The 18,761-nt window shown below is 45.2% G+C and overlaps 1 protein-coding gene across 10 annotated transcripts in view; it reads right to left on the bottom strand.

The window, feature by feature from the left end:
- The window catches only part of MYLK (myosin light chain kinase), a 342,321-nt gene that overhangs the window by 167,568 nt on the left and 155,992 nt on the right, over window positions 1-18,761 (bottom strand). For 5 of the 10 annotated variants that reach the window (XM_068546599.1, XM_068546604.1, XM_068546602.1 and 2 more), the window contains 3 exons: window positions 18,361-18,535; window positions 18,160-18,250; window positions 12,438-12,605 (listed from right to left, as the gene is read on the bottom strand). In XM_068546599.1, the coding sequence (XP_068402700.1) occupies window positions 12,438-12,605; window positions 18,160-18,189 (198 nt within the window). In that variant the 5' untranslated portion in view covers window positions 18,190-18,250; window positions 18,361-18,535. The remainder of the gene's footprint in view (window positions 1-12,437; window positions 12,606-18,159; window positions 18,251-18,360; window positions 18,536-18,761) is intronic. The other 5 variants (XM_068546603.1, XM_068546607.1, XM_068546606.1 and 2 more) reach the window with 2 other exon arrangements.

Genomic DNA, 18,761 nt, shown 5'->3' with positions numbered 1-18,761 from the left:
TTCTCAAACTCTTCCAAAAAATTGCAGAGGAAGGAACACTCCCAAACTCATTTTATGAGGCCATCATCACCCTGATACCAAAACCAGACAAAGATACTACAAAAAAAGAAAACTACAGACCAGTATCACTGATGAATATACATGCAAAAATCCTCAGTAAAATACTAGCAAACAGAATCCAACGACACATTAAAAGGATCATACTACATGATCAAGTGGGATTTATCCCAGGGATGCAAGGATTCTTCAATACACGCAAATCAATCAATGTGATACACCATATTAACAAACTGAAGAATAAAAACCATATGATCATCTCAGTAGATGCAGAAAAAGCTTTTGACAAAATTCAACACCCATTTATGATAAAAACTCTCCAGAAAGTGGGCATAGAGGGAACCTACCTCAACAAAAATAAAGGCCATATACGACAAACCCACAGCAAACATCATTCTCAATGGTGAAAAACTGAAACCATTTCCTCTAAGATCAGGAACAAGACAAGGTTGCCCACTCTCACCACTATTATTCAATATAGCTTTGGAAGTCCTAGCAATGGCAATTAGAGAAGAAAAAGAAATAAAAGGAATACAAATTGGAAAAGAAGAAGTCAAACTGTCACTGTTTGCAGATGATATGATACTATACATAGAGAATCCTAAAGGTGCCACCAGAAAACTATTATAGCTGATCAATGAATTTGGTAAAGTTACAGGATACAAAACTAATGCACAGAAATCTTTTGCATTCCTATACACTAACAATGAAAGATCAGAAAGAGAAATTAAGGAAACAATCCCATTCACCATTGGAACAAAAAGAATAATATACCTAGGAATAAACCTACCTAAGGAGGTAAAAGACCTATACTCAGAAAACTATAAAACACTGATGAAAGAAATCAAAGATGACACAGATGAAGAGATACACCATGTTTTTGGATTGGAAGGATCAATACTGTGAAAATGACTACACTACCCAAAGCAATCTACAGATTCAGTGCAATCCCTATTAAACTACCAATGGCATTTTTTACAGAACTAGAACAAAAAATCTTAAAATTTATATGGAGACACCAAAGACCCCAAATAGCCAAAGCAGTCTTGAGGGAAAAAAATGGAGCTGGAGGAATCAGACTCCCTGACTTCAGACTATACTACAAAGCTACAGTAATCAAGACAATATGGTACTGGCACAAAAACAGAAATATAGATCAATGGAACAGGATAGAAAGCCCAGAGATAAACCCATGCACCTATCGTCAACTAATCTATGAGAAAGGAGGCAAGGATATACAAAGGAGAAAAGACAGTCTCTTCAATAAGTGGTGCTGGGAAAACTGGACAGCTACATGTAAAAGAATGAAATTAGAACACTCCCTAACACCATATACAAAAATAAACTCAAAATGGATTAGAGACCTAAATGTAAGACCGGACACTATAAAACTCTTAGAGGAAAACATAGGAAGAACACTCTTTGACATAAATCACAGCAAGATCTTTTTTGATCCACCTCCTAGAGTAATGGAAATAAAAACAAAAATAAACAAATGGGACCTAATGAAACTTAAAAGCTTTTGAAAAGCAAAGGAAACTACAAACAAGACGAAAAGACAACCCTCAGATTGGGAGAAAATATTTGCAAAGGAATCAATGGACAAAGGATTAAACTCCAAAATATATAAACAGCTCATGCAGCTCAATAGTAAAAAAACAAACAACCCAATCCAAAAAAGTTGCAGAAGACCTAAATAGACATTTTCCAAAGAAGACATACAGATGGCCAAGAAGCACATGAAAAGCTGCTCAACATCACTAATTATTAGAGAAATGCAAATCAAAACTACAATGAGGTATCACCTCACACCAGTTAGATAGGCATCATCAGAAAATCTACAAACAACAAATGCTGGAGAGGGTGTGGAGAAAAGGGAACCCTCTTGCACTGTTGGTAGGAATGTAAATTGATACAGCCACTATGGAGAACAATATGGAGGTTCCTTAAAAAACTAAAAATAGAATTATCATATGACCCAGCAATCCCACTACTGGGCATATACCCAGAGAAAACGATAATTCAAAAAGACACATGCACCCCAATGTTCACTGCAGCACTATTTACAATAGCCTGGTCATGGAAGCAACCTAAATGCCCATCGACCGATGAATGGATAAAGAAGATGTGGTACATATATACAATGGAATATTACTCAGCCATAAAAAGGAAGGAAATTGGATCATTTGTAGAGATGTGGATGAATCTAGAGACTGTCATACAGAGTGAAGTAAGTCAGAAAGAGAAAAACAAATATTGTATATTAACACATATATGTGGAACCTAGAAAAATGGTACAGATGAACCAGTTTGCAAGGCAGAAATTGAGACACAGATGTAAAGAACAAACGTATGGACACCAAGGGGGGAAAGCGGTGGGGGTGGTGGCGGTGGTGTGATGAATTGGGAGATTGGGATTGACATATATACACTAATATGTATAAAATGGATAACTAATAAGAACCTGCTGTATAAAAACAAACAAACAAACAAAAAACTGGCAACAGACGCTTGCCCATGTGTTGGGAGATGACTGAGAATTGGGGTGGGTGGGGACTATAGCAACCTGGGAAAGACATGCTTAGATGTAGGGGTAGCACCCACTGACCAAGTGTTGCCAGATCTTATTTTTTGAGAAAAGCCATTCAGAAATGAATTGTATGTGTAAGTTTTCCATTTGTAAATCTTAGCCCAAATGTTTTGAGAACGCTGCTGACCAAACATAAAATGTCTGTGTACCAAATACGGCTGATGAGCTGACCATTTTTTACCTCTGTCATTATGGTTTTAAGTCATATACTCAAGCCTCTGTTATTTGATCTATCTGTTTTAGATGGTATCTCCTCACTTCCCACCATGTAAGATGAGGACAGTAGTGCCCTTGTAGTCTTCTTTTCCTCTCTTTCCCTCCTCTACCTTACCATTCAGCATTCCTTTACTTTTGGCTTGCCAAAGCTTACAGAGTTTACCTTCTGTTCTGTAACTCTAACTAACACTTTAGAGCTTTGTCTATAGGTTGACTTTAAAAAAAAGAACAGGGACTTCCTTGGTGGTGCAGTGTTTAAGAATCCGCCTGCCAATGCAGGGGACACGGGTTCAATCCCTGGTCCAGGAAGATCCCATGTGCCGTGGAGCAACTAAGCCCATGGGCCACAACTACTGAGCCTGCGCTCTACAGCCTGTGAGCCACAACCACTGAGCCCATGTGCCACAACTACTGAAGCCCGCAAGCCTAGAGCCCATGCTCCGCAACAAGAGAAGCCACCACGATGAGAACCCCGCACAACTCAACGAAGAGTAGCCCCCTCTCACCGCAACTAGAGGAAGCCCGCGCACAGCAACGAAGACACAATGCAGCCAAAAATAAATTAATTAATAAAAATTTTTTTAAATGTATAAAAAAGAACAATTTTCTTGATAGCCATATTATATTGTATAAATATTTTCTTCAAACATCTGGTGGCCATGAATTAACTATTCACAATCTAGGATTGAAGAACTAGCTTCTAAATGGAGGTTTTCCATCCCTTTGTGTAGTCCTGTCACCCTGAATGAGGGGCTTGACTGCAAGCTTCGTGTCCCTGAGTGGGGCACGTCTACCGGTGGGCTTCACTTAGAGTGTCTGGGCATGGAGCAACTGGACAGCAACTGGACATTTAACACATTTTACCTGGTGGCAAAGTAAAAAGACTTTCTTTGGAGATACTGATTAATATCCACACCAAGAGCTTCAGTTTTCTCCATAGAGATATTAAGTAAACATCCCTTAATCACCCCGATTTCTACCCTACAGCCCACTCCTAGTCTCCAAATCCTTTCGTCTCAAATATGTGGCTCTCACTTATATGTTATGGTGGGTAGCACTGATGTATCCATCCATGCAAACCCATGGAAATCCCTCATCCACTAATTCCCCTCTCCTGTTCTCAGAGCAACTCTGAATTAATTCTTTTTAACCCTTTATGTTCATTTCAATGGCACATTTGGAGGGAGGAGAAGTTAATAAATCTGTTCAGTCTGGCATTTTGAATCAGAGTGGCCACCAACTTCTGACAACTGTACTTTCAGCATGACTTGCCCTGTCATTTCCCATTCTGTTGCTTTTCCTTTAAATACTTCAGGAACCAACCTCCTTGTCATGAGAATTTCTGAGCCACCTGGAACAGACAGCTATTGAAATTTTGGGGAGCACATTCAAGCTTTCTGGGATACCAAGATTACTACTCTTCAACAAAAATGGAAAACAAAGATTTGTTCATCAAGGGTTTACATTTTTCTTTGAATGATTTTATGCCTGAAGGAAATTCTCAAGAATTTAATGTCTTATTTCTATTGTGAATGGAACAGCCATTGTCAATATATCTTCTAGCTGTGGATCTCTAGTACGTGGGGACTGAATTAAATGCAAGAGCGGCCTTGATCAGCCCTCTCCGATAGCACTTTCTGTGATGATAGAAATGTTCAATAATCTGCGCTGCCCAACACGGTAGCTATCAGCCACACGTGGATACTGAGCGCTGAAAATGTGGCTAGCATGGCTGAGGAACTGAATTTTTAATTTTATTTAATTTTAATTCATTTAACCTAAATTTAAGTAGCCACATGTGGCTAATCGCTATCCTACGGGACAACGCAGCTCTAGACCTCAAACACCTCGTTCGCATTGAGGAAGCAAAAGACAGTAAACAATAACTGATAAAGTTGCACATTAATAAAAGAAAAGTGAGTCAGATAAGGAAGTATTCTAGGAATTCAGAGGAGGGAGCAACTGAGGGTTAGAAAGTTCAGGATTAGCTCAGATCTACCTATGAGGTAGATCTATGTGCTATTGTTAAAAAAAAAAAAAAAAAAAAAGGCCAAAAGATGTTAAGCAAAAAGAGCAAGGTATATGTACAGATCAGTATATGTACATGGGTCCATTTGTATATGTAAAAGCATATACAGATTTATGCTTATATTTGCATAGAATATTTCTGGACAGATACTCAAATTGTTAATGGTGACTACCTCTGGAGGGCAGAAGTACAGGTAAAGGCAAGGAACATTTTTACTTTGCTGGAATTTTTGTTTTAAAAAGAGTTTAACATTTAAATCATTTTTTTTCTTTATAATAAAATTATAGGCACAGAGATGATTAATGAATAATACGTTTTTAAAAGGCCAAAGTAGTCAACTCTTTCCTGCGGTTATTACTCATGAATGATTTTATGTGATTATTGGGAACCTTCCACATCCTATTACCATGGCTCCTCTGTCCTCTACTAAAATGCTTTAAAGAGAAGACATACTTAAGGAAAGTAGCCTGAAGGAGGTAGGGTTTAAATCGGACCTTGATGCTGGATAAGATGCAGTGGGAGAAGGAAGGGCATTCTTGATAAAGGCATGGCCTCAGGTAAAGAAGGGAGCAGGGAATAGGATGGGGGAAGGGGAGACAAGACCCTAAGAAGCATGGGACCAAATCCCTATGGACTTGACTGGCAAGAGGTCTCGAGTCAGACCCTACCAACCTGGTTCTCAAGGGAACCAAACACTTATTGAGCACCCATCATGTGGCAGGCATTGTGCTACTCCTGGGACACAGAGATGAATAAGAAACAGTCACTGAGTTCAAGGAACCAGATGAGACCTGTAAAAGGGATGACATCAATAGTGCGAGGAATACAAGATTTGGACCCTAAAGTACTGCCTCCTTCACTTTCTGACATAACCTTGGTAAGGTCTGTAATTACTCTGAGCCCCTGGGTTCTTCCTCTATAAAAAATGGGGATATGAGGGCATTATGCTAAGTGAAATAAGTCAGACAGAGAAAGACAAATACTGCATGATATCACTTATATGTAGACTCTAAAAAATACAACAAACTAGTGAACATAAAAAGAGAAGCAGACTCACAGACACAGAGAACAAACTAGTGGCTACCAGTGGGGAGGGGGGGGAGGGGCACTGTAGAGGTGGGGTGTGGGAGGTACAAACTACTGGCTGTAAGATGGGTTTAAGGATGTATTGAACAACATGGGGACTACAGCCAATATTTTGCAATAATTGTAAATGGAGTATAACCTTTAAAAATTGTATTAAAGGGACTTCCCTGGTGGTGAAGTGGTTAGGAATCCGCCTGCCAATGCAGGGGACACGGGTTCAAGCCCTGGTCCGGGAAGATCCCACATGCCGCGGAGCAACTAAGCCCGTGCGCCACTACAACCGAGCCTGTGCTTTAGAGCCTGCGAGCCACAACTACTGAGCCCGCGTGCTGCAGCTACTGAAGCCGGCGCGCCTAGAGCCCGTGTTCCACAACAAGAGAAGCCACCGCAATGAGAAGCCCGCTCACCGTAACAAAGAGTAGCCCCCACTGGACGCAGCCAGAGAAAACCCGTGCACAGCAACAAAGACTCAACGCAGCCAAAAATAAATAAACAAATAAATAAATTTATTAAAAAAAAATTGTATTAAAAAAATTTTTTTAACTTTTAAAAATGGGGATAAAGCTACTTTACCATGAGGACAAAATGACGAAGACCATATGCCTGGCGCCAATAGGCCTATCACACTTTGCCCCCACTCCTAATCGATAGGGAAGATAAAATGCTTTCCTTGTTTACCCTTTCTCCGCAAAGGTGATACCAGAACAAAGTACGGTTGCGTTTGTGTGGGTGAGCAGGGCTGGGGTGGGCTATAGGGAGGAAGGGAGGAAGAGGGGTCAGGGCTGGAGAGCTTGGAGCTGATTGGAAGGGCCTTGTGGGCAGCGCTGAGGAACCTCAGCCAAGGTTCGAGGAGTGAAGCAGGGAGGTGACATAGTCAGACCTGCATTGATGGAAGGACCAACTGGAAGGACAGAAGTCAGGAAGCAAGAAACCAGTTTCCAAGCCACTGCAAACCTCATCTTAATCTCCTCTAAATTCCTATAGTACAAACTATTTAATTGAACTATTTCAAGCATCTAATTATACTGTCATATCCTACTGTTTTATAGGCACATGTTTTTCTCAAGAACCACATCATTAACACTTCTGAGGACAGAGAATTCCCTGATGATCCACTGGTTGGGACTCGGCACTTTCACGCTTTCACTGCCGGGGCCTGGGTTCAATCCCTGGTTGGGGGGGATGGGGACTAAGATCCCGCAAGCCATGGCCAAAGAAAAGACTTCTGAGGGCAGAAAGCAGACCAGATGCTTCCTTCAAGACTTCCTTCAGACTTCTCTAAGTGGTTGAGCGCTTCTGAGATAGAAGCAAACTGGGAAGAAGTTAGTGGGGGAAGGATACCAATGTGGGTTAAAGTGGAAATTGAGTTATTCACGCTTTCATGGGTCAGGCCTTCCCTGTTCCCTTCCTCCACCCTCCACGCCTTAAACACGTCTTAATGAGGCCAGGCTAGCCCGTTATTGTGAAGCCCCCTTCAGTGAAAGCCGAGCCCCTCAGTCTGGACTGAAACCTCATTTGGGCTGTACTTCAAGAGGCACTAAAGTATCAGCTCGTTTGATTCACAGCACAGCCAGGGCCTATCACTATGTTTGCTTTTTCTGATAAGAATGAATTCCAGGGCAGAAGGGAAGAAATCTCCAGTAATTTTAGTATTTTTCCTACCATCTCGCTCCTTTCACACTTGACTCCATGTTGGGGGAAGCAGTCCGTCAGCACTTTAGTTGCCCTCGGGGGCAACAGAGCAGCTGGAGGCATTTCAGTCAGCCCTTGGCATGTGCGGGACTCCGCTATCTGTCCGTGGAGGCCCCCAGCACCCTGGGCCCAGCAACACTCACGAGGCAGTGGCACAGTCCATCCTATGCTGTCAGGGTCCTGCTATACCCGTGGGCGGACAACAGATCCCCACATCTGAGTTTCATCTACCTTCTTATCCCCCTGAGCAAACAGCTGCCCCTTGACCATCCCACTCAGGCCTACGTAAGTCTTCTCACGGGAATAGGCCCACCCAGGCCTTAGAAGTGGGCTCAGGGCCCTTTGGTGGAGAATTCCAGGGTCCTGGGTGCTCAGAACATGGCAGATGGTGTGGCTCCACTGGGTATATCCCTTGAGCAGAGAGATCCCCTGCTCTTGGGCAAGGGTGCAGCCAGATGAAGGAACAGGGATTTCTAGAATGTGGGCTCAGGTTGCCTGGGTCTAAAGGTGGTACTGATGAGATACAGATCCAAAGTTGTATGAGTTCTGGTAACTATAATCTCCTTAAGCTGGCAGAGAAAAAAAAAAAGGTGGGGCAGGGTAGGTAGCTTTGCCCTAATCAGTAGACCCTGATCAAATAGTAGTTTTCTGTAATGACATTAAATCACCACTTAACGCCATATGGTTGACTTTCTCTCATAGACCCTAGACCCTGTTGGTTCAAGCCAGATGGCCACAGCCAGGGAAGAACAAATTCCTCTAGAATGCTTTAACTGCACAGCCACATTCAACTCAAGCACTCCCCTCACTGTTGGTAGATTTGGTAAAGGTCTGAAAGGGTTTTTTAGTTCTTCTCTGTGTTATGTCTTCTCCCCTGTTTATTCCCATCATTCAAAGAGACGATATCTCCACATGCATCTCATTAGGTGTTGTTTATCAGTTAGGAACACTTTCTATAAAATTTCCTGTGTGAATAACCACAGCCAAAGATCCTATCTAGGAAACTCTCTAAGCCTTAGGACTTCTGTCTCTTAGCTGCTGGTCTTTATGCTCCCTCCACAGCTGTACCCCCCCACCCCCTATGCCCACCCCAACCAATCCTTTGTATTCTGGCTTGTTCCCTCATGGTTTTAACATGGCTGCCTGAGCACCAGCCATCAAATCTGCATTCAAGGCAGGAAGCAGGGGAGGGGTGGAATATGAGAGAACCAGTGACTTGTTTTGTTTTAATCAGAAAAGCAAATGCTTTCCTAGGAATACCCTAGCTGACTTCAGCCAAATGTGTCACTGAGCAACTCTTAGCTGCAAAGGAAAACTTCGCAATGACCTCTAGAATGGAAAAGGGAAGGGCAAAGGGGGTTGGTCGTGGGCTACATGTCGGTCCAAAGTACCTGCCACAAAGTGGAAAAACCCTAAAGGATATGACGGACTGAGACCCACAGAGCTGAATATCTCAGTTTGGAGCTTCTCAGAAAAAGACAAGAACCACAAGGGGCACCTGTGGTCCTGTCTTAGGGTCATCAAGTCTTTTTGATAGAAAGAGGTCGGCGGGGAGGAAGGGGTTCATTAAGTCTTTGGCCTAAAAATAGGATAAAGAGGAAGTGAGGGGGCGGGCAACAGTTTTTACCTCTTTCAGGAATAAAACCAGAAAACGCAAGGTTGAACCAACTTCTGATTACCAGCTTCAGAAGGCAGTAGGAAACAAACCTTTATAACTTCCTCACATCTGTGGGGTCCATTGTGTTTCTACAGTTATGGGAGGATCCCATGCCCTCTGCAGAAGAAGCTGGGACATCCTAGTACCCTCCACACCCAGGCTTTAGGGCTTGAGCTGGTAGTGGCAACTTTTTAGAGGGGTGTGGGGGGAGAGGAAAGCAGACAGAGGCCCTGAGGGCTGCTGCAAGGAAGAGAAGGGTTCCTGCTGGCTGCGATGGGTGCCAGCCTGGGCCTAAGAAGTAGCTTGAAGGCTTATTTTAAAAGTCGCTCAGTTGTAAGAGATTCTGCAAGAGCCCAGTGACTGGAGAGCTGAGGTCCTGAGGTCGCTGTGAAACTGACACCAGGACTTGCTGGTGCAGAATAAGCCTCTAGAACAGGATGCGTCCCAGGGCCCAGAGAGAGGGGTCAGCTGCAGGACAGGTCAAGTGGCCACAGCAGAGCAGGTTAACATGCCCTAGAGGCAGAGAAGCCCTGGCTGTGATCAGGGGATGACTGTTTGGCGCTAGGTCTTTTAAAACTAGAAATTCCTGCTCTAAGCTCGTGTCACGCAGGCCACCACCACCCTACCTTTCCCTTCCCTGAGGGGGCCAGGTCAGGAACACCCGCTGCTCATCTGCATCTCTGTATCCAAACAACCACTTCCTCATCCTGCAGTCACTTGACTTGGCCCTTCCCTGATGCAAGGCGTTCCTTTGCTTCAGTGATAATACACACTGGCAGCATGCTAGTTTACAGAGCGCTTTCTAAGACAGCCCCTCCCTCTGTGTTTCTCTCTGCAAGTTCTGAGATGGAGCCAGACACTCCACCTAACATCTCTCTGGAACTGTCTTCCTTCTGTGTCCACTATACACCAGCATGCTCTCAAGGTGCTGTTCTGGGTTAATTCCAGGAAGTTGGTGAGTGGTAACGGAGCTCCGAAGGCTGACCTCTAAGGAACACATTCCCTTTGACCTATAGCCCACAGGTAATATACAAAGTCACCTATTTCCTCAATATAAGTAAAATAAAATGTTCACATAGAGAATGCCCTACTTTAAGAATACTGCAATCAGCATTGTGAATGCATGAAATGCCATCGAATTGTTTAAGACAGTTAAATTTATGTATATGAACATCACCTCATTTAAAAAAATACTGTTATTACTACACTTCTTGACTTTATGAACTGCTTTTACCATTTTCTTCTTCAACTCGTTTTCTTTTCACATCCCTGCAGGCCAGAAAATATAGAAACAACTAGTTATTTCTTCTCAGATAAGGAAACTGAGGTCCAGAGAAGGTCTGACCTGCCAACCAGAGGATAACTGAACAACAGAGAACTCCAGTGTGTGGACTCCTGGGCCAGTGCTCATTCTACAAAGGTTCCAGGGCAAACGGCCCAAAGGCTCCGCTCCTTCATGACCTCTAAAGTCAGCAAAGGAAGCAAGGCCTCTTCATCTGTAGAAGCTAAGTCATCTCTTACTCTCTGAATTTGAGGGAGGAGTTCATCTCTGACAAGCAATAGGGCAGGAAGGTGGGTATGGATCAGTTTTGCTAAGCCGTTTTTCAGAAGTTCACGTTGAATTTTTTAAGTGTAAATCCAGTGTCTTATAACATATTCACAAAGTTGTGCAACCACCACCACTACCTAATTTCTGAACATTCATCATCCCCCAAAGAAACCCTGCACCGCTCGGCGGTCACTCCCCACTCCACCCTGCTAGCCCTCAGCAACCACTCATCTACTGTTAGTCACTATACTTTTGCCTGTTCTGGACATTTCAGATACGTGCAGTCATTCAATATGTGGCCTTCTGTGTCTGGCTTCTTTCATTTAGCATGTTCTCAGTGTTCATCCACGTTGTCGTGTGCATCAGTACTTCACTCCCATTTCTAAATCCCCAGGGACTCTTCCTGTTGCTTCTTTCCTGACAGCTGTGGGGATGTGGGGATGGAGGGACCACAGTCAGGGCAACAGAAAAAAGCCCTCATCCTGGTAGAGCCCAGAGAGAAGAAACAGACCCCTCACCAACATTCCCCTTCTTCAAGTAAAACATATGACGAGGAACATCAGATCCACCAGCAAACAGTTAACTATACAGACCTGTGCAGAGCACACAGCCCCTGAATACTCTCCAGATGACCATGCAGCCAAACGTGCCACTTAAGCAGAGGCAAGGCCCAGTGTCATTCAGGAAGAGTGATGCCCTTGACTCCTTCATTCCACAAGCTTTCAGGTCCCTGCTCTTAACTTGTAGACTCATAGCACAACCTATGAGTTCCTCATCACCTCAGCTGTCTTCTGCTCGGATCAAAGCCTTCTAGCTGCTACAGCATTTCCTGGGGGAGATCGTCCGTGTTTATCCAGGACAAATATTACTTGCACACCCCTGACTTCCACGTGCATCTCTGCATCAAGCTGATGATCTGACTTCCTGGTGGCCTGGGCCAGCAGCTTACTAAAAGTCTCTCCAATGGGGCATAACCTCGATATTCTCACAGCTATTCTTCCCATCTTCCTCTTCTCCTTTCTAGTACAAGGTGGACAAGGAATTATCATTGCCTGTTTGCAGAGGAAGAAATGGAGGCCCAGTAAAAGCAAGAGACCAGTACCCATTAGCAAAAGGTGACAGAACTGAGATAAGGGGTCTTATCTCCCACCCCACTGCTCTGGATGTACCATGTGGATACACGAGAGGGTTAGTTAACCAAACACTCCTTCCAGGTAGAAAGTGAGAGAAAAGTGAGAGTTAGTTCTCAATTGTCAGATTTGAGACTTCCTGCCACCAGCCGCCCTCTTCTTCTCCTAGAATCAGGTGCATGAACCCAGAACATGACTTGCATTCATAGCAAAACATCAGTGCCCCTCCCCACCCCCAAATTCTCCAGCACGGCCCAAAGTCAACCATAAACAAAAGAAATAGGGCCAATGGGCGTATATCCACTTTACTTGTGAGTCCAAAAGGAAAGCAGGCTTTCTGGCAGGTCAACCTGCCGAGGAGAAGGCCGGAGCAGAAGCAACCACCCCGCCCCACATCCCCTGCAAGCCGCCCACCCAGCCTCACTCCTTACCCTCCCTTCAAACTTGGCGGTGGCCCCTTCCTTGATGCAGAGGTTCCGAGGGGGCAAAATGAAAGCAGGGGCCTCGGTCAGGGGCATGGAGCCGACTCTCGAGTGATCCACGGTGAGGGAGGTTTTGGAAACGTGTGTCGAGGCAGCCAGCTTCACATCCCCCATGGTCTGCAAACAGGAAGGAAGATCAGGTCAGACGAGACAAAGTACAACCCGTCCTCCCCGCAGGCGGCCAGTGTGCCCAGGGTGCTGGTTGAGGCCGCAGTGTCGTGGGCTTTACAGGGAGCCCCACTAGGTCAGGGGCCACCTGGAGCTCCTCTCTGGGAATGAGAGTCCCTGTGTCCCCTACACGCAAAGCTGCAGGGGTGAAGCCCAGTCCGTCCCAGACGCCAGCTCCCAGGGCCACGTCCTGGTCTCCCCAAAACCCCATGGAGAACTTCCAGGAAGGGGGCAGCTAGAGCAGGAACAGAGAAACCAGATGTTTCTCGGCGTTTTTACAATGGATATCTGAAGTCATACTTAATAGTCACTCAACCTTCAGAATCTATATCTGCATTAGGCACTCAAGGTGAAAGTAAAAGCTGCTTTTGCCTGAACTGTGAGGGCTCTTGGGCTAAAGAAAAATGGGATCCATAGTCCAAGAAAGAAAAGAGTTTAGGGTTAATATGGCAAGGATCCTGGGTGAGGTGAGGTGAGAGTGTGGGGTTGAAAGCAGGGAAGGAAGCAAGGCTAGGGAGGACCCTAGCCACTTCTGGGGACCGGATTGTGAAAAAGCCTCAAAAGTCATAGAACGTCAGAGAAGGGAGCATTTTAAGGTTATCCAGGCTAACTCCTCCATTTATAACTGAGGCCCAGAGAAGGTAAGTCACTCACTCAAAGAGACAAAGCAAAATGATGGCATCACTGGCAAGAAAACCTCAGGCTCCTGACTCCTGGTCCAGGGCCCCGTTGGGACTAAACAAGATGTCTATGGGGGCTGGCAGGTTGATTGGAACAAAGGGATTTCCTTAGGATTAATTCTAGAAGTGGAATTAGTAACAGGTATGAATCAGTTCTTGCTTGCAAATTACAGAAATGGACTCTGGCTCTCATAAATGGAGAAGGGATCTGTTGGAAAGACGGGGAGTAGGGAAGCTATCAAAGTCCACAGGAAAGGCTGGAGAACCAGGCTGGGAAAACAGGCAGCAATCGAGAGAAGCCAGGTTGTCAGAACCTAGCCAAGGTCACTGGACACCCGTTGCCACCCCCTGGAATATGTCCCAAGTATCCCTGCTCCAGATTTCAAGTCCAGGTAGGAGCCTCACCAGGCTGGGATGGTTCCAGGTTGGGGACCACATCTTACTCAGCATGGAATCCACGGTACCTGGCCTATCACAGGCCTGCAACAAACGTCTGCTAAACTGAAGAGGAAGAGTATTTCCAGTTTTTATTTTTCTGTTCATTTTCTTGGGATCGTCAGTCACAAGCCTATGTCCCATGCCAAGTGGGGTAAGCTAACAGAAGTGAACAGTGATATCTGGGCATGTAATTAGTTTGTTTAAATTTAATAACATCTAACAAAACTAAAATGGAGGTTACAAGTTAAAGTAACAAAGACCTAGGTTTGTTTTTAACAGGGCACATCCCCTGCTTGACAAAGCCAGCTTTCTCTTTCACTGATGAGGTATTAGCTTTGCAAACAAAATCCTTTCCAAATGATAAGACTCACAGGTTCACTGTAGTTAAGTAACAATAAAAACCAAATTTAAGTAGCACTTACTATATACCAGGAACTATTCTAAATACTTTATAAATAATAGCTCAATTGCTCCTTACAACAACACTGTGAGACAGATGATCTCATCATCCCGATTTTATGGATTAGAAACCGAGGCTCACTGAGATTAAGTCATTTGCCCAGGGTCAGAGTATTTAGTAGGGGGCAGAACTGGCATTTGATCCCAGGTGTCTGGCACCAAAGTTCCTATTCTTAACCACTGGACCCTCTTTTTTTTTTTTAAATTAATTTATTTATTTTTGGCTGCGCTGGGTCTTTGTTGCTGTGCGCGGGCTTTCTCTAGTTGCAGCAAGCGGGGGTTACTCTTCGTTGCAGTGCGTGGGCTTCTCACTGCAGCTCTTGTTGCAGAGCACGGGCTCTAGGCACATGGGCTTCAGTAGTCGTGGCACGTGGGCTCAGTAGTTGTGGCACACGGGCTTAGTTGCTCCTCGGCATGTGGGATCTTCCCAGACCAGGGCTCGATCCCGTGTCCCCTGCATTGGCAGGTGGATTCTTAATCACTACGCCACCAGGGAAGTCCCCCACTGGGCCCTCTTGCTTCCTATTAGCAGTCAGAGTTGGCTGGTGGGAAGGGGGTCTGAGGTTGGGGTAATAAGCGAGAAAGCTGACAGCTGCTACCACACACACATAACGCTGAGATCTTCTGTATGACACAGCATACCAACGACAACATTAAAAGGCATTTGATGATCTGGGATAAAATGTTTGCAACAAGAATGAAGGACTAGGATATTTTATATATAAGAAAACAGCCTGACAGATAATGGGTAGAGCTATCACTTGGACGGTTCACAGAAGATAGACAAATGACCACAACACAAATGGAAGCTGCCTAGCCTCAATCAGAACCCAAGAGTGCAAATTAAGGACACGTTATTATTTTAAAAAACTAACCAAACTGACATTTAAAAAGAAAGATAACATACAATACCGGTGAGACTGTGGGTACTCATACCCTTCCGAGGAGTATAAACTGAAGCAATCTTTCTGGAAAGCAATTTGTCAAAAAGATTCTGAAAAAAATGTCCATCTCTTTCCCCAGTAATCCTACATTTAGTAGTGTATTATTGGGAAAGAATCAGAGAGGCAGCCCCAAATTTATATATGAGAATGCTAATCACATTACTTATAGGAAAATAAATAGAAAAATAATCCAGTTAAATAGAAATAGGAAAAAAAAACCCAAACAGTTAAATATCCAACAGTGAGAATTGGTTAAATACAGTAGAATATCAGGCAGTTATATGAGTGTATATTTACAAGGAAAATAATAATAGGAATTTAATGATATAGAAATTTTAAACTAAAAATAAGTTTCATTATGGAAAATTTCAAACAGAAAGGTAGAAAGAATGATAAAATGAGCACCTCAAATACCTATCACCTAGATTCAACAGTTAACATTTTGCCATATTTATATCATTGTGTTTGTGTATGTGTTTGCAGAACCATTTCAAGGTAATCAGGATATAATTTTAATGGCAAGAATCAGGATAGAGTCATTCACTCAATTAAAATATATTTATTGAACATCCACCATGTTGCAAGCTAGGTGCTAGGGATACAGCAGTGAACAATTACATGTGCGTGTGTGGTGAGTGTGATAACATGGGGTTCTTATATCCTGCAGAGCCTCCCAGGACCATACCCCAGAGGGGACACTGTTCCCTCTGCCCTCCTCCACTGCCACTGAAGTGAGGTGACAAATACACTCTGTGCTGCCAGTGCCAGGGGTGGGGTGGAGGGAGGGCAGGTATCACAAGGGTCGTCCCCAGCCACAAGTCCAGGGCACTGCTACTTTCCAGCTATTAACTGGTCAAGGTACTTCAACTCTCCTGGCCTCAGTTTCCTTTTCTATAAAATGAGAATGATAATATCAATCTCACAAAGTTGAGAGGAGGATTTGAATGACAGTATATATAAAACACTTAGTACAGCATAAAAGGCACTCAATAATTGGTAGCTGTCAACATGGTCATCATCCAGCTCCCAAAGGGAAAGCAAGTTCCCCAACCCTGCAGGACAGACCCTTTTCACCAAGGACAGCAAGCCCAGGCCAGCCTGATTATCCTCAGGGCAAGGGTATCTGAGTGGGATTATTGTATAACAGCAGTGGGAAGCATATGGCAGACCATGAGAAGGTGGGTAGGAGGGCCTGGGGCCCCCTGACAGCCTCCGCAGCACTGTCCTGTGTGTCCTAGCACGGAATGGGCAGGGTGCATGCACCCGACATCGTGCTCAGCCCTAATCTCACTCAATCTCCTGGTCCTGCAAGGCAGTTCTGATTATTCTCCTTTCACAAACGAGGACACCCGGGCTCAGAAAACCAACTACACTTGTCCAAGGTCACATAGCTAAGAAGTGGAAACCAAACTGAATTCTGATCGTAGCCATACCCTGTGGGCTTCCTGGAGGGCCCCCGGACCCAGACTAGGCATTTCCTGCCTTCCCCAGTAATGGGAGATGCGATAGGCAGAGGCTTGGGAGTTGCATAAAGGAAGGGGGGCGGGGGAATGTAACACCCCCTTCTGCTCTCAGTTCTGGCTTTCAAAGGCACAAAACTCTTCCACTCTGCTTTCGGGGGAGCTAGAAACTAAGAGTGGTGACATCGGGCTCAGAATCCTCTCTATAAATCCTCTTGATCTTGACCTTCTGAGGTCTCCTGAAGGCCCTGGATGCTACCATCAAAAGGAACATGCTTGGCCCCATACACACAGAAGACAGAAGTCATCCATCCCTGGGCGGGTGGGAAGGTCTGGCTTCAGGTCAGAAACAGAACAGGCAAGTCAATACAGCAAGTGCCCTGCGAGGGGTGGGGGAGGGTGCGTAGGGCAGTTATTAACCACCACACAGGCAGAACCAGAGCCCAATCCCAGGCTGGCCAGGCACACCAAACAGCTCTGCTCAGCCCATCACCCCGCCCACTGCCATCAGCCGCATAAACAGACTCCGTCCACACTGCCAATTAATGGTTACTGGCATATCTGGAATGCTCTACCAATAATAATAATAATAATAATAAATCAAACCAAACCATCCTTGTTCCCTTCTAACCCCTCATCCAGCCTGTTGACCACACTCCAGTCGAGAGCACCAGAGGTGGCTTCTGCAATAATTTCTCTATCGGCTGAGCAGTACTCAGTGGCTGGAGTCAAATACACCTACCCAGGGGGTTTCGTTCAGCACCAGTTAAATGCAGATCAAGAAGAGACAGAAGTAAGAAGAGAAAAAAAAAAGGAGGAGGGGATCAGAAGAGCAGTGGTCTGAGGGCTGGAAGCCACACCCCGCCATATACACACAATGCTTGGGCCAAAACTCACCTCCAAATAAGGTTTTCACAAGTAGCAGAATTTATTAATCCTTCAAAGCAGCACTAAATTAATTTGACTTTAATTAGATCAAAAGCACTTTCAATTGTCTCTTGAACCCAGAAAGGAACACTTTCAACTGTGGCCAAGAGAGAGGGCAAAAAGACTGAGGCAAAAAGACTCAGAGAAAAGTTTAAAATCAAGAATCAAGTTACACAGCAGAACAAGTTTAGAGAAACCAGCTGCCCCCTTCCCTACCCAAAGTGCATACATTTTAAATGATCGTGGTCCTTAAGCACCTGATCCGGCAGCAAGGCATCCTGGAGATACCATACCTTCCCTACAGGGAAGGGCTCCCAGCGGGCTCTGCACTGGAAGCCTGGCCGAACCCCCGGAGCCACAGGCACACAGCAAACACAGCAAACCACCGAGGTGCAAATGCCCCAGGCAAAGACAGCTCCCTCTCCCCACCTTAATCCTCTCTCTTCAGAGCATTCAAATCCGGACAAATTCCCTTATCTCTCCTAATCCTGGAACGAGCTGCTCCTTGGCTGTGGGCTGTGCCTGCTGACTTGCTGTGATCCACGGGAGCAGGCAGTGCGGCAGGGTCACACACCAGAGAACAGACACGCCTTACCGTGACCTCTTCCCCGGGCAGCTCTCCCATGAGTCGGGATGCGTGGACGGCCACGCTTTACCACCGTACTGCAGAGACACCTGTCCAAGATCTGTCCGAGAAGGAAGACAGTGAAGGAGAGCCAGAGATGTAGCAGAGCCCAGGGCCAGACTGAAAAGTTAAGGGGCGTTCGTCTGACTGCTCACAGATGTTGCAACTTGCCTTGCCCCGGGCAGCCAACTTCACCCGGTCAGAGGGATGTGTGGTTCCAATCCGCCCAGCTGGGGTGACCTTTGAAACCCCTGGCTGTCAGCTGCAGAGGCTCTGAGTGGAGTCCCGGGAAAACCAGGGATGGAAGCTCACAGGTTTTTACTTGTTCAGAGCTGCAGGTTCCAATCTGAGTGTGGAGCAAAGGGAGGACACTGTCAAGCCAAGAGCTGAGTCCTTGGAGGGGCTGGGCACACCCCCAACTCCACACCCATCTCTAGGCACATGTGGCCTGGGATTACCACCCAGGGCTCATGGGACCCTTGCCTGAGACCCAGCTCCCTCCTCCTTGAGCGGAAGAAGCCCTGTTTATGATCCCTGGAGTGGGAGCAAGCTCAGAGAGCAGATGGATGGGG

The sequence above is a fragment of the Eschrichtius robustus genome, chromosome 6, assembly GCF_028021215.1.
Source record: "Eschrichtius robustus isolate mEscRob2 chromosome 6, mEscRob2.pri, whole genome shotgun sequence".
NCBI lineage: Eukaryota > Metazoa > Chordata > Mammalia > Artiodactyla > Eschrichtiidae > Eschrichtius > Eschrichtius robustus.
Note: the sequence above shows the minus strand (reverse complement) of the source record. Positions and strands in the feature narration are given on the sequence as shown.